Source organism: Brachycentrus maculatus, unplaced genomic scaffold, assembly GCF_059751285.1.
Source record: "Brachycentrus maculatus isolate JH-2025_06_01 unplaced genomic scaffold, ASM5975128v1 h1tg000396l, whole genome shotgun sequence".
Classification (NCBI taxonomy): domain Eukaryota; kingdom Metazoa; phylum Arthropoda; class Insecta; order Trichoptera; family Brachycentridae; genus Brachycentrus; species Brachycentrus maculatus.
The window spans coordinates 594,701-620,238 of NW_028281145.1; the positions used below are offsets into that span (position 1 = coordinate 594,701).

The 25,538-nt window shown below is 33.4% G+C and overlaps 1 protein-coding gene across 1 annotated transcript in view; it reads left to right on the top strand.

Moving 5' to 3' along the window:
- The window catches only part of LOC148302920 (uncharacterized), a 35,195-nt gene extending 9,791 nt beyond the window's left edge, over window positions 1-25,404 (top strand). Inside the window, exons 2-12 of the mRNA XM_088270841.1 lie at window positions 9,950-10,196; window positions 10,304-12,403; window positions 12,493-12,623; window positions 12,784-12,999; window positions 15,707-15,794; window positions 16,679-16,738; window positions 18,743-18,892; window positions 20,027-20,244; window positions 21,670-21,837; window positions 22,733-22,882; window positions 24,297-25,404. Of these exons, the coding sequence (XP_088126967.1) occupies window positions 9,971-10,196; window positions 10,304-12,403; window positions 12,493-12,623; window positions 12,784-12,999; window positions 15,707-15,794; window positions 16,679-16,738; window positions 18,743-18,892; window positions 20,027-20,244; window positions 21,670-21,837; window positions 22,733-22,882; window positions 24,297-24,353 (3,564 nt within the window). The 5' untranslated portion in view covers window positions 9,950-9,970 and the 3' untranslated portion in view covers window positions 24,354-25,404. The remainder of the gene's footprint in view (window positions 1-9,949; window positions 10,197-10,303; window positions 12,404-12,492; window positions 12,624-12,783; window positions 13,000-15,706; window positions 15,795-16,678; window positions 16,739-18,742; window positions 18,893-20,026; window positions 20,245-21,669; window positions 21,838-22,732; window positions 22,883-24,296) is intronic.
- Window positions 25,405-25,538: the final 134 nt, after the last annotated feature.

Genomic DNA, 25,538 nt, shown 5'->3' on the forward strand with positions numbered 1-25,538 from the left:
AAGGCTTATGACCCGGCGTGGGTCTGCTTTTGATACTCCGGATGAGTAACTCCCTTTTTCTATCTTCTCTCTCCCTGCGTAGAGCTCCCGCTCTTCTCCTCACTTAAGTCTTAAAACCTGGTGTAGGTATGCTTCTTCGTCTGATTTCTCCCGACTGCTTGATCCCCCTGATCTCTCCCGACTGCTGCTTACAACTCCTCGATCCCACTGATTTCCCGGATGCGGATTCCGACCAACTCCTCCTTCCAACTAATTATTCCGACCAGTCCGACTGGTCGGTCTTTCCTTTTACGACTGATTCCTCCCAACTGATCCTTCCAACTGTTGGCTTCTAAGAGATTATTCCGACCAACTGCCGGCTTCCAAGAGATCGATCCCACTGATTTCTTCCCGTTATATTCAGTTTCTCTTCTTGAAGATCACGCCCTCGAAACCATTTTTCATTGGCTGACGGTGCGCTTGTATCCACCCCCAAAATTTTCAACGTCTAGACATCAATTAGCAATAATTTTATTTGCGCTATATCGTAAACAAATGATTTTACTATAATCATAAAAACCGCCGGCAAATAATCCCTTTACAGGCCAGCGGGTTGGCGACAGTTTTTTTTATGATTCAAACCTTGACGTGGTGAAACCACGTTTCTCCTCTAGCCTGGCAAAAATAATCAATTATCAATCGTTTAATTTAATTAGTCTTAGAAAAAAAAAAAAAAAAATTCTGTGCGCTCAAATATTTTTTTATGGCTCCGACCTTTTATAATTTACCTGTCGTAAAACTAAAATGTATTTAAAAGGTTGACGTCGCCCACCTTTTCAAGCTGATATACCTTGGGAATATTGATGGAAGGGTAGGGAGATGAAAGAAAATTCTGCACAAAAAATATACTTAAATTAATTTAATTAAAAATAAAATAATTATACGAAAGCGACTTTAACTTAAACTAATCTTATTCACTATCTTAAATTAGCTTAAAATTAATTAATCCTATCTTAAATTAAACTTATTCTAACCTTTGGTGGAAAAGATGCGCCATGATGCTGGTGTCGCCGTGATCCTTTGTGAAAAAGCTGCGCCGTTGGATGCTGGGATGAGGTTCTTCTTATGACGGGCCGCCGTACGATGATTCTTGCTTCTTATCTTCTTCTTCTCCTAGTAGAGCTTCAGCTCTTAATTTGAAGGCTTATGACCCGGCGTGGGTCTGCTTTTGATACTCCGGATGAGTAACTCCCTTTTTCTATCTTCTCTCTCCCTGCGTAGAGCTCCCGCTCTTCTCCTCACTTAAGTCTTAAAACCTGGTGTAGGTATGCTTCTTCGTCTGATTTCTCCCGACTGCTTGATCCCCCTGATCTCTCCCGACTGCTGCTTACAACTCCTCGATCCCACTGATTTCCCGGATGCGGATTCCGACCAACTCCTCCTTCCAACTAATTATTCCGACCAGTCCGACTGGTCGGTCTTTCCTTTTACGACTGATTCCTCCCAACTGATCCTTCCAACTGTTGGCTTCTAAGAGATTATTCCGACCAACTGCCGGCTTCCAAGAGATCGATCCCACTGATTTCTTCCCGTTATATTCAGTTTCTCTTCTTGAAGATCACGCCCTCGAAACCATTTTTCATTGGCTGACGGTGCGCTTGTATCCACCCCCAAAATTTTCAACGTCTAGACATCAATTAGCAATAATTTTATTTGCGCTATATCGTAAACAAATGATTTTACTATAATCATAAAAACCGCCGGCAAATAATCCCTTTACAGGCCAGCGGGTTGGCGACAGTTTTTTTTATGATTCAAACCTTTTAAATACATTTTAGTTTTACGACAGGTAAATTATAAAAGGTCGGAGCCATAAAAAAATATTTGAGCGCACAGAATTTTTTTTTTTTTTTTTCTAAGACTAATTAAATTAAACGATTGATAATTGATTATTTTTGCCAGGCTAGAGGAGAAACGTGGTTTCACCACGTCAATCCACCCCGCCTTGTAATGGCAAAAAAATCAATCTTCAATTAAATTATTAATATTTGTCTATTTCCTAACTTATTTACTACTTCTGTTCGTACATGGTTATACTAGTGGGTAAATATAATATTTAAACTAATTATCCCTAGATTCGGGTGGTTCAGTAACTCCCGGCGCTACGCGTAAGTCGTATACAGATTTATTTCCTCTGTCTACCAAAAATGTTCCTTGCGTTCCGATTTGCATTTGGACTTTAAATCCTATTCCTAATAAATGTATCCGGAGATCTTTCTTTATCTCATTTTCCCAAGCATCTATTTCTCTCTCTTCGTTCTCCCCTTGCTCACGCAACGTGCCGTTTCTAGTTAGAGGCATATTTTTGTTTGTTTACGGTCACGTTAATCGATCAATAAAAAAAAATCGAATTACCTAACACCACACCTGTATTGTATTAAAACAAGAGAGAGCAAAAAAATATATGTAAATGTGCATTTAAAATTAATTTGACAAAAAAAACATATGCATAAAATGTGTAAATATTTACTTTCTTTATCTTCTACAATCTCCTACCCCTTTCTCAAGGTAATCAGCTTAAAATGGGACTGTCAATAAAAAAAAAAATATGTATTCCTATACATATAAATTTTTTTGTAAGTTTTCTCAGGGTCGCGAACCTCGAAATTTACAATATTTCGATGGCCGACACGTTTTGGGCGCCAATTGACGTCGCCCACCTTTTCAAGCTGATATACCTTGGGAATATTGATGGAAGGGTAGGGAGATGAAAGAAAATTCTGCACAAAAAATATACTTAAATTAATTTAATTAAAAATAAAATAATTATACGAAAGCGACTTTAACTTAAACTAATCTTAAATTGCTATCTTAAATTAGCTTAAAATTAATTAACCCTATCTTAAATTAAACTTATTCTAACCTTTGGTGGAAAAGATGCGCCGTGATGATGAGGTGGCCGTGATCCTTTGTGAAAAAGCTGCGCCGTTGGATGCTGGGATGAGGTTCTTCTTATGACGGGGCGCCGTGCGATGATTCTTGCTTCTTATCTTCTTCTTCTCCTAGTAGAGCTTCAGCTCTTAATTTGAGGCTTATGACCCGGCGTGGGTCTGCTTTTGATACTCCGGATGAGTAAATCCCTTTTTTCTATCTTCTCTCTCCCTGCGTAGAGCTCCCGCTCTTCTCCTCACTTAAGTCTTAAAACCTGGTGTAGGTATGCTCCTTCTAACTGATTTCTCCCGACTGCCCGATCCCCCTGATCTCTCCCGACTGCTGCTTACAACTCCTCGATCCCATTGATTTCCCGAATGCTCCTTCCAACTCGTTTCTCCCGACTGATTGCTCTCAACTGACTATTCCGACCAGTCCGACTGGTCGGTCTTTTCTGATCCGACGGATCCCTTCCAACTGATCCTTCCAATTGTTGGCTTCTAAGTCCCCGGCTTCCAAGTCCCCGACTTCCAAGTGATCTATTCCGACCAACTGCCGGCTTCCAAGAGATCGATCCCACTGATTTCTTCCCGTTATATTCAGTTTCTCTTCTTGAAGATCACGCCCTCGAAACCATTTTTCATTGGCTGACGGTGCGCTTGTATCCACCCCCAAAATTTTCAACGTCTAGACATCAATTAGCAATAATTTTATTTGCGCTATATCGTAAACAAATGATTTTACTATAATCATAAAAACCGCCGGCAAATAATCCCTTTACAGGCCAGCGGGTTGGCGACAGTTTTTTTTTATGATTCAAACCTTTTAAATACATTTTAGTTTTACGACAGGTAAATTATAAAAGGTCGGAGCCATAAAAAAATATTTGAGCGCACAGATTTTTTTTTTTTCTAAGACTAATTAAATTAAACGATTGATAATTGATTATTTTTGCCAGGCTAGAGGAGAAACGTGGTTTCACCACGTCAGGGTAATTGAGGATAAACCTGAAAAATTAATATCTCATTATGGAAAAGAACATAATCCTGAAATAATGAAAACTAATCACTTTTATTCTAAGTTTTATCATATTTTTCTAGTGTTTGTTATACATATATGTGGGATATGCAATTAATATTATATGTAGACTGGCGTTATAAAACAAAATGTATAGGCGCCGTGGCGTAGTTGGGTAGACGTTCGACTGTGAAACTGGCATCGCGGATTCGATTGCGAAATGTATTCAAGAAACATTTATTTTCAATTAGTCTGGGTGTTTGTAATGTATTTTTTACATTTGACTTCCCTATTCTTACTATCCTACCTGCAGACAAGCCTCTTAAAGTAGGAACTTTGCAGGTTATTACTTAAAAAAAACTTATTTATAAGTTATATGTCTAGGTCTTCTTCAAAGTATTCACCTTCATGACGCACACACTTATAAATATTGCAATACAATATTTTATAATGCTAAAATACAGACAAAGTAATTCTATAATAAATTTTTACATCTCAACAAAAATGATATGGAAGTCTGGATATTTCAAGGCTTACGATCCGTCATAGACTAGAACGGATCGTAGGCCCCGTAAATACTTAGACTTCCATATTCTTCTTCATATATCACTCACTCCTTTCAAGAACGTCATAAATCAAAAAACTTTATTTTCCAGGAGAACGTTTTTAATGTTTAAAAATACAATACAATTTATTCAAAATAAATATCAAGCCACTTGTTAAACTTTTTACTGTGCACCAGATCTTTTAAGGTAGAACCTGAAGGTTTTTTCTCAATTTGAAAAATATTTAGTATATTTAAAAAAAATAATTAAACAATACCTTTTCTTCAAAATGCAAAAACAACACTTTTTGCCCTGTAGTGGGTAAATATTAAGCTAAAAATATGCCTGTTTTGCTGGGATATAGTACATTTTCTGGGCATTCTGAAAACATGCACAACTGAAAATTGGCGATTTTTGATTTATGACGTTCTTGAAAGGAGTTTATTCTTGTTTAGATATAAAAATTAAAAAAATAACTCTTAAGTTGAGAAACCTACATTTGTAAACAAGGATTGAAAACACCCAAAATGTTTTGAAATCTATCGTGGTCCTTTGTTGATCATGAAAAGTTAAACAAAATAAAAATGTTTTTCATTCTGCTCGTGCTTACCCACAAATAACGTGTAATCGATACTTCATTTTTCAATTCTCTGGTAATCTAAAATTCAAATCAATATCTTATAATTATTTTCCTTTTATTCCCGTTTTCTTCACATTTTTATTGTGCTTAGCGTAAAAAAAATACAATATTATTTCCTTTTCTTTCCTGTCGTAGCGCTAGGTATCTGATATCTAGCTGCTAAAAATGATCATGATAAAACGATGAAATTATCCACAATAAAGATTGAAATTTGAGATAAATCCCAGTAGACCTTAATCGTATTTTCAAGACACCGTTCGAGAAAATGATATCAACATCGAAGCGAAATAATTGATTAAGACATATTATCATAATGAATGATTTCGCTTCGAGGATTCATACTGTCAAAAATTATAATTTTCGGATTATTTTTTGACATCTCATCAAAGATGAAGAAGAATATGGAAGTCTGGGCATTTACGGGGATGACCACCGTCATAGGCTGGTTTATGTGATCACTTTACACACGTGTAACATTCACCAATTCTACCCATTATTGACAACCACACTACTCAAATTCTTGGAAGTTCGAAACATTGTTCTTGAATCATTAGAACTTCACTGGAGACATCTATTGGTGAGATGAAAAGAAGCTTTTTATTGAGAAGAAACTATTTTATTAGTATGTGAGGTCCGAATCCTGGATTACATTCACACACATGAGAAACGCTAGAAAATATCATTTTCATTTTTATGATTTAAGCTTATAATTTGACCAGATAATTTTTTTACAACATTTTGAGTGTGTCCAAATACTTGTTCACAAATCTGGATTATTTCTGATTAGGAGTTATTTTTTTCTAAAATAATACATAATTCATCTATATTGACATCTCAATATAGATGAATTATGTATTGTATATTCAACACATATAATCATGTTTAATTTTTTAAGACACACATTCAAGAGTTTTCATTGTTCATATGATACCGTACATTCTTCTACCTTGAATACATTTATTTAATAGTAATATTGTAAGTACTTTGGTCCCTCTGCAATGATTTTATAAAAATAACTTTTATTTGTATTATCTCTCAAAAATTACACAACCGTCTGTAAGTCATGCTGAAATTTTACTTCACCTTTCACAAGCTAAAAATGTATCTAAAAATAGAAACTTTTTTGCGTTTAATTTTCCTCCCATGAAAAGCCACCTGAAGGTTTTACTTCAATCGCTTATTTTATTATGAACAACCCTGTTAATTATTTTTTAGTGATTCAATTACATTGCAAATGACTATAACAAAAAATAATTAACGGAAAAATTTAACAAATAATGTTTTAGTAAATTGAAAATATACGACCGAAATACGTATTTTTTTGATAACATAATTATGAGCAAGTAGAAATATTTTATTAAATTAATTGTGAAACTCATTCAGTTCTCAAAAAATTGATTAGTAGTACAAAAAAAACTGTATTAATTCCAACTATGGTAAAAATTAAAGGGTGAAAATTCTTGTACTCGACCTTATTTTTCAGTAGAACGTTAGGAGTCTCCGCATTCTATGGCGTTATAAATAATTCTCAGAACGAGTGACGGAATTTAATATAAAGCGTCGTGGCGTTGAATGAATGGAGGGCACCTCAGATACCTAAGCGTAGGAGGCATTATAATATACGATTCATGTACATACAGGGTGGCGCAAAATTGATCACCCTATCGAAAGATGCTATAAATTTTTCAAATGGCATCGTACGTCAATCATATTTGACACTTGTGAACTAGATAGCTGCAGTATACAAACAATATCAAAGTAGGGTAAACTCAGTCAGCATATTTTGTTTATAAATAACTTTTTTGCTAAAGAAAGAATAAAATGAATATTGAAAATATTTTATTTATTGTTTCGGCATTAACTTTGTGGTAAGACATGTTACAATGATTAAAGAAAACACTTGTTTTTTTACCACTTGAGTTTTATTATTGACTACATGTTTCAGAAGTTAAACTTCCATCATTCAGGTCTGTATAGTAACTAAAATATAAAATATAAAATTGTTCTATAAATAAGGAGATGGGAAAGTTAGGGGGAGGGGGTTAGTCAAGGGGCGGAGTTTGAAAACAAAGGAAAAATGGAAAGCAAAGGTGAAGAACTTTGAAACAATATATTATTTCATAAATTATTATTAGAATTTAGGTTTTTTTTTATTTCTAAATTTTCGAGATAATTCATAATTTGGCCTTTATATGGAACAAGGTGTAATAATTTTAATTTATGAGAGTGAAATGAGTGATTAGTAAAATCTTTGTTTGGACCTTTACAATTTATTCTAATAAGTGGAAAAGATGATATCCGTCAAGTGGCTGCCGCCAGTGTTGGTTCACATTTTTGCCCGTTTTATCAATTTGTTTGTATGCTGCAGCTGTCTGGTTCACAAACGTCAAATATGATTGACGTACGACGCCATTTGCAAAAATAATAACATTTTCCTATAGGGTGATTACTTTTGTGCCACCCTATAAAGTAAATAAACTCGCATACCCATTATTTTGCTTTGTTTTGTGAGAACACAAATCATGTTTTTTTCGGTTCTAATCAAATTCCTTATTTACTTTTATGTTTTCGCTTTGAATTTCATTTATTTTTATTGGAACCCCTATTTAAAAGTTTCATATTGAAAGTAAAATGAAATCGCTGTTTTTTTTACCCACAATCGATTTATTTTAATGGTATAAATATATATCCTAATTGAAAGCAAGCTTTTAAATATTGATTGTCCTCAACTTGCGTACATTTTGCTATTACGTACTTCCTAAAACATTATTTATTATACATTTTGACATCTCAACATAGGTAAAAAAGACTATGGAAGTCTGGGTATTTACACGGTATATGACCTGTCATAGGCTGGTGAACTTTACACACGTGTAACATTCACCATTCTAACCCATAATTGACAATTACACTGCTCTTTTTTTACTCATACATATATCATAAATATCATGATGCTTTATGTTTGAGTTTGCGGGAAGCCATCTTTGGATAGTTTGAGGGACCTTTTATTTAGCAGAGACTTGGTACACATTTCATGAACCAATTACGTTTGTAACTTCATAAATGAGTACAGGAGCTTCGAGAAGCTCCTGTACTCATTTTGTTTTATCTACTATCATTTTGTTTCATTAAAGCCTTTTCACAATTGAGATACAAATATACGAGTACAAACTATTGAGGCCCAATATTTGGAAAGTCAGAACTTAATTTTCTCTAAACCCAGATAACATTTCACGAAATTGATTTATTCTGAAAACACAGTTTTTGTTTTGAAAAAACAAATTTTTCCTAGAAATAATTAAAAGAAAAGATTTCTTGAATGTTTTTCGCAGATAATTTGTGGCACATTTTATAAACTTTATAAAACCAAACAACTTTGTTTTAACCACTTTTTATTTTAAGTACACTTTAACCTATCGGTTTCGACAAAAACCTTGTCATCATCAGGGTTTATTAAATTCTTAAACATTAAAATACTCATAATTAATTACATTCCCTTACCAAAAACTTCCACACACTCCGTAAAAATCCATTTTTTTACGGAGTGTGTGGAAGTTTGTGTGAAAAGTGGTTAAAATAAATTTGTTTAATTTGATAGAGTATTTAAAAGAAAAGAGTCATTGAAAGGTAAGGAGTTAAAAAAATATATGGAAAAATATTTATTATATAAATGTATGTATATTCTAAAAAAATATCCAATTTACATTCTTTAAAAAATCTGTCTTTGCGAATATCCCCTTAAGTAATAATTTAATTTGATAATATTTGATCGTTAAATAAACTAAATCAACCACTTAAACGGAGTACTGAGTATTGATTTACGTTTCTATTATTAGATTTAATTACTTCCATGATATATTTACTTATTTATTCGATAAGATATTGAGTTGTTAAATTATATTTTACTTTGTTTGGATTAAAATATGATTATATTTACAAATTGAATGGTAATAACACGCAGTAATTTATTAGTATTGTATGATAATTATACAAAATACACGTATTCATTACTTGGGTCACACTGTTATCCGGGTAACCGATCGCCTTAAGATTACCCTCATCTAAGTAAGTTAGAGTAATAGGGTGTTTAACCCAATATTACTTTCAATATTACATACATTTCGGTTCAGATTAATACCAACCGACAATTACATCATCTTATCTCATCTCATATTCCATGAAGGAGATCGGTTACTATGCGGGTTATTTAATATAATTGATGAATTGTATAAATACAATTATTCAAATAAATATTATAAATACCATATCAATATAGATGAAGAAGAATATTGAAGTCGGGGTACTTACAGGGCTTACGACCCATCATATGCAGGTTTAAGTGAACACTTTATACATGTTCAACGTTCACCATTCCCACAATCGACAACCACACAATTAACAATTTTGGAACTCATATAATATATTATGCATACATCAAATAGTTTTTTTTTCTCATTTTATTTCAGTATGCCATTAGTTGTTTAGTTCAAGCCATTAAGTGCCGTTTTATGAAGACAATAAAAATGTAAAAAGTTACCCGTTTTTAATAAACTAGATAAATAAAAAACAATTTTCATTTCAAAATCAATTCTTATTTCTTATTTAATAACTACCATTGTATTTCTAAAACGAATGGCTCTAAAATAGAGGTACTAAGTAGAGGTAAAATGTATATTCACTGTACTCATATAAGTGAAAGGCTACTAAAAATGTCATTGCGATTAAAGTCTAATTAGGACCGAATTTAAACCGAATGTACATTTATGGGGATATTCTTGTGGAAAATATATACTTACATAGTTTTTTTTATCTAAATTTTTTTAATCATTTATTCCAGATACATTACTTAAAGAGCAAGATGCTGCGTATGCAGTTGTTGCTGGTGCTGGCGTTAGTGGCGCTGGCTCTGGGGGCCAGCGGGGACGGCGCGCCAGGGCCCCGAGGCTCCCTCAGGGGAGCCTTGCGCGCCCTGGAGCGCCGCCGCCGTGCCCCTCCAGGTGCCCCCTGGCTCTCCTACCCCCTTGCTTCCTTCCAATACCCGGACAGGGCAGCCGAATTCCTGGCATCCAGAGAATATCAAGCAGGTAAATTGTTTCTTCTCGATTCTCAGCACTTCCACCAGTTGTACAACACACAACTAATTCAATTTTTTTTAATGTTATTTTGTATTTATTTACCATTGTAATTTTAGATGATCCAACGATGATTTTGGACCCTAATGAACGCGATCAAGCCATTAGAAAAGCGATCGCTTTAGGATATTTCGATAAAGATGAAGATTATCCTTCCGAAGATATAGCTGTGAATTATAAGCCAACGGCATTCCGCGAAAGGAGTGGCCAACTAAAAGGCCATCACAAAAACCTTTCCGAAAAGAAAAGATCTTCTCCGTTTCGAGAGAGAAGTGGAAAACATAGCTACCAATCAGACCGGTTAAAGGAAATATTCCTAAGTGAAGTAGCAGAGGAAGAAGAGAAGCAACGAGAGGAAGCGCAACTTGAATCCGACGCTGAATATGTAGAATTGTTAAAGGAACTATGGGATAAATACAAATACACTCATGTTGATAACCCTGTTAATGAAACCCCCGAAGAATTGATCCGAATATATAATAAGGAACGCAGCATTCAAAAACGACAAATTCCCGGCGAATATAACCCTACCGGCTGGGGCCCAATCGCGTTCAAGAAAAAGAGAGGCTCTAACCAACGCCTTGATGACGCAGATACGCCTAACGATTTTCTTTACTCTCTCAAATTTGTTTCTCAAAATGACCCTTCCGCTGTGGAAAATCTCAAGGATGATAAAGTTACCGACGACGACGAAGATACCGATGTATCCAAGATAATTTATAATAGGGAACAAGATCCACGTTTTTCTCCTTTTGAAACGGAATCGCGTAATCTTCCAGATATGCGCGATGAGTATATGCTTTCTCTACAACCTCTAAATAACCAACAATCTCCCGAGTATCTGTCAGATGGGGAAAGTATTTATGATTATGAAAATGCCAAGGAAAAACGATTCCCCGTAAGCAAGAGGAGTGGATATTCGAAACATGTATTTTTGAATCAGGTATTAGAAAAAAGGAATTTACGCAACGATAAAAGACTTTCTTATAGAAGTTCTGGCACTGATCCTAGAGTTGTAAAAGAATTAAGCAGTTTATTTGGTGAAAATAACCCATTTGAAGATAAAAATGTTGCTAAAAAAACTGTGAAACGCTCCAACGTAGATGATGAAACGTCACACGAAACAATTCCCCCAGTGATGACTATTCTCAATCACCACAATTCAAATGATTCAAATGAAAATCATACACGTTTCCATGACCACTCTCATGATCACGACCATGAACATCATAAAGATCATGACCATGAGCACGACAAGGCTCCTGCCGACCATGAGCATGTACACTCTATTCACGAGCATGAAAACAAACCACCGCTTCTTGTAGGCTCTGAGGATGAAATTGAGCGTTCGCACGAACACGAGGTTCACAAAGAAGTAGATTTTAAAGATGATGAAATATCTCATATCAACGTAGATCATCCCATCACCTTGAAAAAGAAATCTATCGATTGGTCTAATTACTTCGGTATCGATAAAAGAAAGAAGAAGTCGGTGAATACCAATGTGGATCTTAATTATTTACGTAATCTTTATCTGCGAAACGCTAAAAAGCATTTGAACGAGCAAACTCCGGAAGGTCTTCAGCTGCTCGAAGAACCATTGGAAGATTTTATTAATCTGGATGATAAAGAAACTTCTTACGAAGCTAAAAGGAAACCAAAACAAATCGAGAAATTAAAATTAGATAGTATGGACAATAAACTCAAGAGCATGGAAAGCGTAATAGTTGACGAAGCTCTTCAATATTCTGGAACGGGTGACGGTTTAGATACAAAAGAGGAACAAGAGATCAAAGAAAAAATACTTTCTCGTCTCGCAGCAGCTTACAGCTTGGAAAAAATGCGGAAAGCTCTAAAGGAGTTCAAGATGAGTCTTCAAGCGCAAAGAAATGCAATGAAAGAAAAACCGATCATCGAATACGACGAAGATAAAGAAAAACGAACATCAGAACATGACAGGAAAATGAAACCATCGGGAAATTCACACATTGAAGACGCATTTAAAGCAGCTCCGGAAAATGACGAACACCATGATAAAATTGACATCGACTTCGAAAGTGAACAAGGAGCGGGACACTTTCTCAATGGCCCGATAGAACCTATGTCAGAAGGTTACATGGGTGGAAGTGGAATGAAGATAAAACAACATCACATTGACGGTAAATATATTTTAATGTGTATCAGAAATAACTAAAAATAGCTTGATACTACCCGTATGTACCAACAACACAAAACATATTTTTTACAGGAAATGAGGGCGGGCAGTGCCCAATTTTGGATCGTATTGTTAGGAGATGTCACAACGTGGACATATTGGCAGGGGATCATGGACAACTGTTTCTGCCTTTGTGCAGTCTTCACCAAATATGCTATCTCTGTGTAAGTGTTTCAAATATTAATATCTGATAAAATAAGGAATAAATCATTTTTTTCGTGAGGATTGTCAACTAGAATTGTCCGCAAAGAAACAATGGAAAAGTTAAGAGAGTTAAGCGGACTTTTGGTATAGTTTTAAGTCAATTATAAATTATTGTCTCAGGGTCCATCGTCCCCAACTGGCTGTGATCTGATATTCGTGTCGGAGGCTGACTCCGTCTGTGGAGGACGTTCGCTGTGCCAGCAGGCAGCTCGCACTGCCCTGATGGCCCTACGAGAGGATCACGACTCGCTGGCTGACGATCTGGAGGGTGAATGTGGACGAGACAGCTGTCTCTACCAAGCCATCGAAAATCACTCCGGCTGGCAACACCCGTTTAAACGATAAATTGTTATTCAAACCTGTTATACGCAACAACCATAAGAAAAATGTCAACTAGTCCTAACAAAGATTTATGCTTTAAAGTAAAATCGAGGGAGTACTATTTTTTTGGTCTCGAGAGACACAATCAGGTTAGGTGGGATATTAATGTGTTGTAAGTATATTGCGACAAATTATTGAAAACGGAAGCCAAACGAATGTACCTCTTTCAACTTGCGGATTCATCTAAGCATACAATAATTATCCAAAACAGAATTTAACTTTTGATTGTTGCGTAGTACGAATTGGCCACCAAACCTCAGCTCGGCATAAATACGATTAATCATATATTAATAGCTATTTTACTTCTAGTTTGCAATGGTTGTCACATTGACTAAGCTTTTTAACAAATATACCATTAAATAACTACTATTTAATTGTATTAACTACGGTTCCTTTAAGATTTGTTTGATCACAAAGATCTTTTTTATATGCAACAATGATTTAAAAGAATTAACTAACATAATAACGTTATATATCTTGATGTTTTGAATGTTGTATAATTAATATGTATAAGACGTATTGAAACTACTTACATAATATTTATATATATGTAACGGTTGAATACTTAAATAAATGTCCAAATATATTTATCTAAATGTTGTTATATCGTATTCAAAGGAAATACTGTTTTACAATACGACATTGTTTCTCCTTCTTAGACTATAATCCTTTTATACGTAAGAAAAAATCGTCAAAAGTATTATACACTTCGCACTTATTTATTTACATACTGTTATTTGATTATATCGCAGATATAACTTGGTGATATTCTACGAAAATTGTATTGCATAAAAGGTTAATGAGAGGAAATAAAATCATTCTGTTCTCATTTGTTTTATAACTTGTTTCCTTCTAACTTGTTTCAGAAGCATTAGTTTTAAGACGATGATAATAACTTAGTGTATACATATTTATGATATAAACTTTTGACTGTTGCATAATATGTTACTTTTTAAAATTTTCTATTACATAAAGAAAGTATTTTGTATTTCTTTTATAACTTAAGATACGAATTTTGTAGGAACATCAACTTTTTTTAAATTCGTATCAAAAAAATACTTTAATAAAATGTATGAAAATAACATGTTACATAGAAAAAAAACTATTTTACTAAACATATTATATTATATAATTTACTTGTTCATAGATAGAAAAGAAATAAATATGTTTAAAACAAGTTTTTCATAACGTTTAGCGTTCATAAACATTCCAGATATTACAATTGTTTTCAGGTACAACCCTTTGCTGATTTCCTTATGGCATTCACAAGGAAATTACAATTGAAGACAAAATTTTAAACTGAAATCTATGTTACTGACAGGAACTCTTATTTAATTTGATTTGATATTGGATACCATGTAATTTTTAAACGTCGTTTATTCAAATATCGTGAAGAGTTCAAACAATGTAGGCAAGTCAGGTAAAGCAACGAATTTTAACTCGAGCACAGAACTAAATATCCGCGGACTAGCACAAAATAATGTATCCACTTGTCTTAAAAATACTTTGTGTTTAAATCAAAAGTAAATTCAATACTTTTTTTACATTTTTCTTATTAAGATTAACTCGTCTTCCAAAAGTAATTTCTTTATCTATTCACAAGCTTTCAAACAACCTCTAGTCCATGGGCTAGGAATTAAAATTTAGGATGATTTTTAGATTTATCATAACATATGTTATATGATTAATTAACTCTTAACCATATTTGATATTTAAAATGCTACATTCCTAATGCGCCAAATATATTTAAAAATATATATATGTAGTCAAAGTTATTGTCATAAAATTTTAATTTTATCTTCTAAAATATGTTTCTATCCCGAAAACAGAAAAGGTTTAAAAAGTACATACAATTATATATTTCGATATCTTATAAATGTTTCGTTATTATCTAGTCAAGTTATTTCCTATACTCTATTTGTGTAATTCGTGAGAACCTATTAAGTGTGGAAATACTATTCTTATCTTTAAAGCAAATGTATCTACATGATATGTAATTTTCACAATTTACACGATATATATTGTTTTAAAAATAAATGGAGTTAATTGAAGTAAATTGTGCCTTATTTGATTTTTTTACGAAATATACCAACATACTGAATGTCATTTTGTGAATACTAGGAATTTTTGTGATTTCACCCATCCGTAGGCCTGTGACCTTAAGGTTAATGCACGTATTTTCTCGAGGCCCCATCGGGACATTTTGATATCGACAATTAAAAAAACTGTTTTCAGTTTTTCAGGATCATAATGATGGCCATAGTTCCCCGAAGGGTATGGTGGGTATTTTTATCGTTTATTTCAGAAGTGTCCGGGACTTTTCACGATTGTCATTAATGGACTACGTAAACATTGGTCTGTCTCGGGCGAAATAAGCACAAAATTATTTTCACACCTTTAGGAATTCCTATAATCTGGATAGACGTATAATCAGGTCGGTGATATCATGGCAAGTGATAAGCTAGTGATAACACCAAATGCCAGAAAAGATAATCGCTTTGCTAACAATATCATATAATCAATCCAAGACAAAACATTTGCTTATACAGTTCAGGTCTATTAACATTATTTTTGTGACATGATCTTATTTTTGAACCTTCGGAATCTGTGATACTCTATCGATCAGTTCGGAGATAATAATTTCAGTGTTTTACCGTGACAGGTGCATACAATATCGATAATGGCGCGAAACGATGTTAACAATAATAATTTTCCTGATGAAATATATATAAATTATGCCGCAACACAGGGTGAGTACTTTTATACCGAACACCTTAATTATAGTGAAAATGAAAATAGAGGAAGCACGTCATAGTACGAGTATGTTAGTATATTTTCCAACACATCAATTTGTTGACGAGATATCGCTTTATCGATACATTTATGTTTTATAGTCTAAATATGTAGGTACCTACTTACATTAACACATCGATTTTAACGTACAATTCGAGCGATGGATTTTCCGCTATAAGTGTAATATAATGAATTTTCCTAACTTGTAGCCATCTTTAAAGAATACAAATTTGTATTACTTATTATTTTGGCTATGTATGCATTAATTCATTTCTAAAGAAAGCCTTACATACCTTTCCATTGTAAATTGATTGAAGATGGAAAAACTGATTTTAGCACAAAAAATATGTAGTTTGAAAACTACACAAAAGTAAATAGTGCGCGGAGTAAATTTATGGGTCGGGTTATGGTCACATGGAGTGTCTTTGTCTGATCCCACCATGCCACAGCTAGACTCCTATTTTCAAATATAAGCTACTTAGACTTGTCTGAAAATAGTAGTTAAATTCAATATTAGTATTTATTAAAAGAAAAACTTTTTTTAATGTATCTACATTTTGCTGTCGTGAAATCGATTCCTGCAATATAGAGATTTTACTAAAACAGCTATTTTATTATTTTAAATATCTAAAGGGGAAAAGTGACCAGTCTAACATTGCTTTATATTAAATATAATAAAACGTGTGACAACATTACAAATTTCATATCGAATACGCAGTAAAATAATCAAGGACTGATTCCAGGATATTAAAAAAATATATTTATGTGTTTATATTTTAAATCTGTTACAACATTAATTATATAATTATATAAACATAATTATTATTTCTTATCTATATAGATAATGAACAGCCCGTACACAGACAACAGCCAATAACGCTACAACCCCAAACATTGCAAGGTAAGTGAACGAAGTAATAATAATTATAATAAAATGCTCAAAGATTTTTTTAGGTTTGAAGTGAACTTATTATCTATAAAGATTAAAATAGAAGATATCACTTAAAAACAATGACGAATAATAATATTTTATTATCTAAAGAGAAAATGTTACTTATCTGTACTACGTATTTATTGTTGATAAAATCAGATAATTAATCATAAATATGTTCTTTTATTCATAAATACCATACAAATTTCACTCTTGTTTCTCTACTTAACATAGTTCAAATTATAAATTGAGTGAGGGATTTCTTTAATCAAAAAAATATCCTACTATCATACTACAGTATCGATCAATGAACGATAACTTGTGACATTAAGAATAATAGTATATTTTCACTCTGCAGGAGTATCAGATAATGTACAGATACATACAAAAAGATTTTTAATATTCTCTTTGTAGATAGATATCAATAAAGCCCGAAGCATCAATAATTCCATTAATATGTTTTTAAATTTTCAGAATTTGCAATAAAAGTTTGGTTACATACATATCTTAGTGAGTGTGGGAAGGGGATTAATTTATTAAAATATTGTTGTGGGAATTCAATAAAATAATTCAAGTATTATAAAAAAAAATATTGACTTGACATTAAGCTTGTGGAAAACCGCGATGATTTAAATATAAACATAAAAAACACTTGTATAAGACCAGTTTTTGAGTTTATTAATGTAAACACGACTAGTTTCGAGAACTAGAGATGTTCACGAAACTAGTGTTTATATTGATAACCTCGAAAAGTGGTCTCATTCAAGTGTTTTATTTTTCTATTGTAAATTATGAAAATAAATTAGTTTTTCCTTAGCCTCCCTGACCTTAATGTTGATTTAATTTAATTTAATTAAGTGGTATCTACCATTTTCAAACGTTTTGAAAAATAACATATTTATATAATAACATGTATTCGTTTATAATATACATAGTGCATGATGGAAAATAAATAGCTATTTGGTTGTATACATTGCGAATATATAAAAAAAATAGTATAAAAAATAATAACAGTACTTTCTTAAACTACGTATTATCTATCAAACATTTAATTATTGGGCTCCCGTTATGCAAAAACGAACCAGTCCACATGAGGTTTTATGTTTGGAAACCAATATTAAAGTTATTTAATTACTATTATTCTATTTCATCATATATTTAAAACGATATTTTGTGGACTGAATCTGTTTTGGATGGTCTTTTTTTTTGTAAACCTATTTTCAATCTCGCTTTAAATTTATGGACGCTTTTCTTTATGGTGGGGACTGACCGGAGTCATTTTGCCGTAACGTAATACGTTACGATGCGAGCATTCGTATAGTCAGTACAGCGAGCCGAGCTCCTTCCGAGTACTTCAACCGATTTCGGATGCTCGCCGCGTTATGTTAAGTGGAGACTGACCGGAGCATTTCATCGTAACGTAACACGTTTGGGCGTTTGTCCACTACACGGGATTTCACCGTCCGGCAGTCCGGTTTTGAAAAATGAAAACGACTAAGACAGTTTAGCGTGATAGAATTTACGCGCAACGTGTTCACGCACCGATCAAGAGCTTCGTTCCGAAGAAAGACGGACAAAAGCACAAGCCAATCCAAGCTAATCGTCGTACGCTAACTGACGTGCCGCACGGTAAAATTACACTGAATTCCGGGTAGTGGACAAGCGCCCTTAGGATGCGAGCGTTCAGGCAGTCAGTACACCGAGCCGAGCGCTCCATCCATAGTTTCGGATGCTCGGTGATGCTCGCCGCGAGCGATGTTACAACGTTATGTTACGACGAAATGCTCCGGTCAGTCCCCACCTTTATACATAATGCCAGCAAATTTACCTTAGCGTTATACGGTGTGCATAAATAAATCATCAGTATTGTGAAAGTATCGAGACTAGAATGAAAATAAATTGTTCTAGGCGAGTACTTGTATTTCCCATTGCCGAATAATCCTGAAGAGTTTCAAATGAGTAATATCTATACAGCTGACTACCCGGGGCCCAGAAGGGCTATCCCCGTCTCCACCGTGGACTGGAGGTCCACCGACCGCTCACAGTTCATCCCCATCAATGGTCTCGACTTCCTCATTGGAGTTAGCAGCATTCTGATCCAGCAGACCGTAGAATTAGGAGACAGTAAGTAAATTTTTTTCAGATAAAATGTTCGATACAATACAGAAAAAAAAATCTCTGGAGTACATGGCACAGAAATCATTGATGCAGCATTTGATAGATTTTTAATAACATGAAGATAAGAAGAGCCCAATTCTAAAAATTTTGATCTTATTAAATGATACCTCTGTAAAAAGACCACAAATGTTAAATATTAATGAGACTTAGATTTAAATCGATATCTCAACATAGATGTAGAAGTCATTAAGAAGGAAATGCCCCATGTACCATTGAATGCAGGTGCAGGGTTAGAGAGAGTTGTATGTATGTAGTGACAGAAACACTTCACATTTTTCAATACAAACTTTATGTTAAGTAATTAAAGTAGAGACCTTAATAATACTAAAGAATTATCTTTTGTGAAATGTTTTACATACTAGAAAACGTTTGAAAATATCAGTTGATTTTATTCATACTTATTTTTACACCAGTTATTTACTAACAATATTCAAAAAATAATCTGCTTCCGTAGTGTAATGGTCAGCACGCTCGACTACCGTACTGGGAGTCCCAGGTGCGATTCCCAGGGGGGAATCAAATAAATATAAGTGATTTTCTAATAGTTATTCAATATTATCCTGGACTGGTACCTGAAGCGAAGGACCACCATTCCTTCATGTGTTAATGATCAAGATAACACTGCGTGTATATTATGCAGTTCCCTATGCACCATCGGGTGCGGATGAGGGTTTTAAGATTTAAAAACTGTTTATAAATCACAGATTTCATCCCTCTTAGCGTTTTTTTTTTAAAGGTAAACCTGTATTTTAAGGTAAACCTGTATTTCGTAGTCGTACAGGAGAAAGTGACCAACTAACAAAATATAAAAAGTTCAGGAGGGCCATTTAAGTCACTTTTGTTTGGCAAGAAAATAAACATCAATGCAGTTTGTCATTTTTAACAAGTCAATATATTATACTTCCAAGTTTATAATCGCTTTGGGATTTTTTCAGGGCAATACATATAAGGCTAGTAGGGTATCATATAGTCAATGATCACGTTTTTGTAAACAAATGCACTTGGTCACTTTCTCCTGTACGACTACGATTTGTGTACTAAAATGAGCACACTCAAAATGTTTTTAAATATTTTTTGTAGTGATGAATAGCATAGAGTCGGAGAATCGCTACATTCTGAAGGTCCCTGGAGGAGAAACTCTGTACCTGGCGACTGAGCTGTCCTCTCCCCTGCAGAGACTCATGTGCGGCTCCAGGAGAGGCTGCGCGGTCAGCTTGGCAGACCACACTCGCCAGGAGGCTCTCATCCTCAACCGCCGCTTGGCGATGGCTTCCTGCTGTTTCCCTTGTAGATTGCAGGTAAAATCACCCACTTAATACAATAAGGGTGTTTTTCACGCTTGCAGACCATTGGCGATGGGATTTGATAATTATTTACATACAGTTAAGACCTTAACAAAAAGATTGGTACATAAAAAACATTAAATATATTTTTATTGTTTTAAAATTCCTTCTATTCCGACTTTGAAATGAGGCCGGCGCAGATGGTATCCTTAGGTATCAATCTACCAAACAGGTAGAAATACCTTTCCCGTCCTTAGTGTATTAACAGCCTGATATAGTGAACCTTTAATTTAAGAATCAAATCTGAAACCAATTCTGAAACCTACAGAATTTATGTAATAAAAGATTTTTTAACTTATTTTATGCATAGATAAAATACCTTAATGGAACAAACTCCACAAGATGCAAATCCTAATATGTGTGAACATTTACTCATATTGGTATCGGCTCGAATGTTGAAATGAGCGGAAGAGATTGGTGATTCCGGGTTATGTAGCTAAATATCTTATACATGGAAATAATGCATACTAATAAATAAGAAAACCTGACCGAAGGAACTCCGTAGAATCTAGCAGCCTAGATCTGTGCAAAACAAAAATAAAAAAAGGGAAATTACATTTTCACCAGCATGATCTGAATCAATTGTGCTAAATACTTGTTGTAGTAGATTGTAATTGTACTAAGTCAAATTGCCATGATTACAAAATTTTTAGTGAGGTCACTAAATCAGCATATTGCATGACCTATAAACGGACTGCAGACAGTAGCGAGAAGCTCCATTTGGTTTACTACCAGAAATGAAAGTTTTTAAACAAGGTTACAAGAAATCGTCAAGGTGTTGAACACAAAATAAGTTCATATTATTTTTTGACATTTCATCAAAGATGAAGAAGAATATGGAAGTCTGGGCATTTACGGGGCTTACGACCGTCATAGGCTGGTTTGAGTGATCACTTTACACACGTGTAACATTCACCAATTCTACCCATTATTATGTGTGTGATTATAATCCGGGATTCGGATCTCACATACTAATATAAGAGTTTCTGCTTAATAAAAAAGCTTCTTTACATCTCACCAATAGATGTCTCTAGTGAAGTTCTAGTGATTCAAGAACAAAGTTTCTAAATTGGTTCATATATATAGAACTTCGAAGAATTTGAGTAGTGTGGTTGTCAATAATGGGTAGAATTGGTGAATGTTACACGTGTGTAAAGTGATCACTCAAACCAGCCTATGACGGTCGTAAGCCCCGTAAATGCCCAGACTTCCATATTCTTCTTCATCTTTGATGAAATGTCAAAAAATAATATGAAAATAACTCCTGTAATTGGAGATAATCCAGATTTTGTGAACAAGTATTTGGACACACTCAAAATGTTGTAAACAAAATAAGTTATTTAAAAGTTTATTTTTTGTAATTAAATCAATTATTTACAGGAATTACACGTTCTGGCACCTCCAGGAGAGTACCTCGGCAGAATTGTCCAAGAATGGACAGTTTCCACAGCCTTATTCCTAATAAAGGATAATAATGATGATCTTTTATATGTAGTCGAAGGACCATCAATGAATCCTTGTTGTGGAAAACTGGATGCAGAATTTAAGGTTTTTTTTTACTAAATAACTCCTCGAAGAATAAGGACATAGAAAAGAGCATTATTGACACATATAACTTTTTTTATGAAATGTAATTAATAATGATTTCATATTTTAAACTAATAACTACGCAAGATAATAGGATTCAAAAAATGCACTTAACTTTACTTTTAAGTTACCCTTTACTGTGCCTAAAAATTCACGCATTCTGGTATTGTGTAGTCAATACACATGTGAAAATGAATGATAAAAAAATATCAATTTTCATGGATAATCGCTTAATTTTATTATATTTGAAGTCAAAAGTAATGTTTATTGAAGTTTGATAGCTGAAAACATGAAAACATCATCGCTCACAAACGAGCGAGACAACTACCTCGGCTGACTGCCCGAAAGCTACTGCTGACTGCAATTCAAGTCTCGACTCGGTTCATTACTAGAAACACAACTGAGAACTGAGATGGCATATATCGCGTTCCGATATAACCAAGTAAAGTAAGAGTGAGATTTGAATCGCGTCACATAGCATTTTATTTTAGCATGAATATACCTACATCACTCATTGGAACATGTTTGATAGTATTATACAATTTTTTCTGAATTCTCACAAAATATCTTGACAATGAGCCCGATAAGTTAAAATAGTTACAATTTTGTTTCATTCAATACGCAAATGTATTATGGAATATGTAATACCTAAAATCTGAATTTATCATTTATTATATTGATCGAGATATTAAAGTTATTACAAGTAATGTGTACTAGTTACGCATCATCGCAAAGGAAGGGTTAATCACATTGACGACATGTATTATAATAAATTTATGAAGGAATATAATATTTGCATTTATTACCCTTGTAAAATGTTTCTTCCTTACTACAATTTGCCAAATTGTTATTGCAGCTTCTAAGTGGAGACTCAATGGTACAACAAGGTGTCATTTCACACCGATGGGAGAACCAAGTTGCTAATTTTGTTATGAATATATCTTTTCCAACGATGGCAGCAGAACCAAAAACAAAAGCACTGATTATTGGAGCAGCATTTTTATTGGTGAGAATTTGCTTACATAAAAAATCACATTACAAAACATATTAAATAAACAAAAACAAAATTATATAAGGGTGGTGACTGACTGGAGCCATTTCCTCGTAACGTAACACGTTACGATGCTAGCATTCGTATACTCAGTACAGCGAGCCGAGTACTCCATCCATAGTTTCGGATGCTCGCTGATGCTCGCCGCGAGCGATGTTCAATTTTCAATTTCAATTTATTCAATAATTAATATATACATTACAAACTAACATTTAAGGCGTATACGTTAAAAAAAAAAACAAATTAAAAGTATGCAAGAAGACTCTTGTTAAATGTGTAGAAGAATCCCGCTTCGGAAGACTCCTTCAGACACATAGAACAGATCAATATCCAATGTGATATTGTTCAACATAGCGGTAGCTCTTCCTACAGGCATAACCATTGGCAGGTTGGTCCTGTGTATAGGAATGTGAAACAATCTATGCCGACGCTGTCTTAGGTAACTATCGGGAATATACAGACCAGTGCTCCGGATAATTTCAGGATTATCGATCATCCTGCGCAACAATCGAAAAAAATGCGTAATCAAATACACATTCCTTCTAGTCTCTAAACTATTGTAGCCAAGCATACCCTGGAGAAACTCGGTCGGGTAGAGCCAAGGGTGTTACTACGTTACGTTACGACAAAATGCTCCGGTCAGTCTGTATAACAAAAATCACATCATTATTATTACTGTATTGGTTTCACTACGTTTCTAAGTAATACTTTGTTTGCATAAAAAAGTACAAACAATTAATCATAAAAATACTTTTATTATTTGATATATGTTTATTAATCAATCAATACAGATAAAATCAAGTTATATGATTATATTTTTAAGACGTAGGAACACAGATACTAAAACATGTATCTAGAACAATGAATGTATAGTATTATTACTTATTAACAGCGCCTATGAGGTAGTAAATTATGAAATGGCACTGTAAAAATTATTGAAATTCTTATTAGTATTATTAGTATAATAAAATCTAAAAATGTTTTTAAAAATATGTATTTGAATGTAGTAATGTAAATATTTTGTGTTTTTAATGTTCTATTACAAACCCCATACATAATGTAGATAGATACGCTGTAGATATAATCTTTATATAAACTTTATCCGTGGTCTTCTGTATCATTTATTGGTATTCTAAAGCCGGTTATTGACCCGTTTTGTTAGGAAAATAATAATAGATTTTTTTTTTAATAATACTTAAGAGTTCAAATTCTTACCCCGAAAGGACAAACATCCAATTTTTTTTTTCAAAACTCAAATACTGATCTGCAATAAATGTACTTATATTAAGTCTCTCCAAAGCCACAATACATACTAATACACAAAATTACAATTTAAAGCATTAAATTTGTAATATTTATTTTTTTACAGGAATATACATACTTTGTGAAGGCAAAATCAACAAAATGCTTGAGTTTCTGCTGCTGATTAAATAAACAATATGGGATAAAATGTAATAATTGCAAATTACAAACCTTATGTCATTTAATATAACTACCACACCAATATGAATTTGTAAATAAAATATATATTTGTACTTATAGTAAATAACACTTATAATCATTGGTTTAGGCAGTCAATATTAAAGTAAAAAAGACCCGTTGTGAACAATACGTATGAACAAATTATACACATGTGTACAAATATCGATATTGTTCATTATGTATATGCAAACACATACATTATTTTACTAAATCCCATACTTTTTGTACATATGTAAGATTCTTCTTCTTCAAACTCTTATCCGCACCCCAATGGTGCATAGGACACTGCATCATATAAACGCAGTGTTATCTTGATCATTAACACATGAAGGAAAGGTGATCAGCCCTTCCCTTCAGGTACCAGTCCAGGGTAATATTGAATAAATATGTATTAGAGTGAAAAAATCACTTATATTTATTTGACCCCCCCTGGAAATTGAACCTGGGACCTCCAGTACGCTAGCCCAGCGTGCTGACCATTACACTATGGATGACAATAAGATTATAGTAAGTAATATAGCTATAAGACATAAGTAAGATTATGGCCTTAAATATAAAAAAAACTTGTAAAATACCACTTTTTTTGAGTAACGTATACACGGCTAGTTTTGAGAACTATAAATGTTCTTATTGACGGGTAACAATATAAATTAAATAAAAAATTGGTATTTTCACTTGTTTATGAGAACATCTGCAGTCAAAACTAGTCATGTTTTAACATTTAAAAATATTTTAGTTTTTTAGTTGAAGTATCATATCATCCCACGAATTTAATGCAAATTATTGAAAAATACTTTTATAACTTGCTACACAAAACTGACAAATGGAAACGCAATTAAAAAATATTTTCAAAAAATCACACATGTTTTATTAATGATAAACTATCCTACAAATCTAATGAAAAATTCGAGACACATATTTTGTAAGGGCATGCACTGAGATTCAATAAGAATAAACCTTTCTTCACATTATCTTAACTTATCGTTGACTGCCAACTGCGAGATAACTTGTAGATTGCATTCTTTGCTAGAACGCTGACTATGAGTTATCTCGTACTCTGTTTACTTGCCATATTCGTGCAGCTAGAATAAAATTCGTAGTGCAAATATGTATAGATGGGTTCTGGATA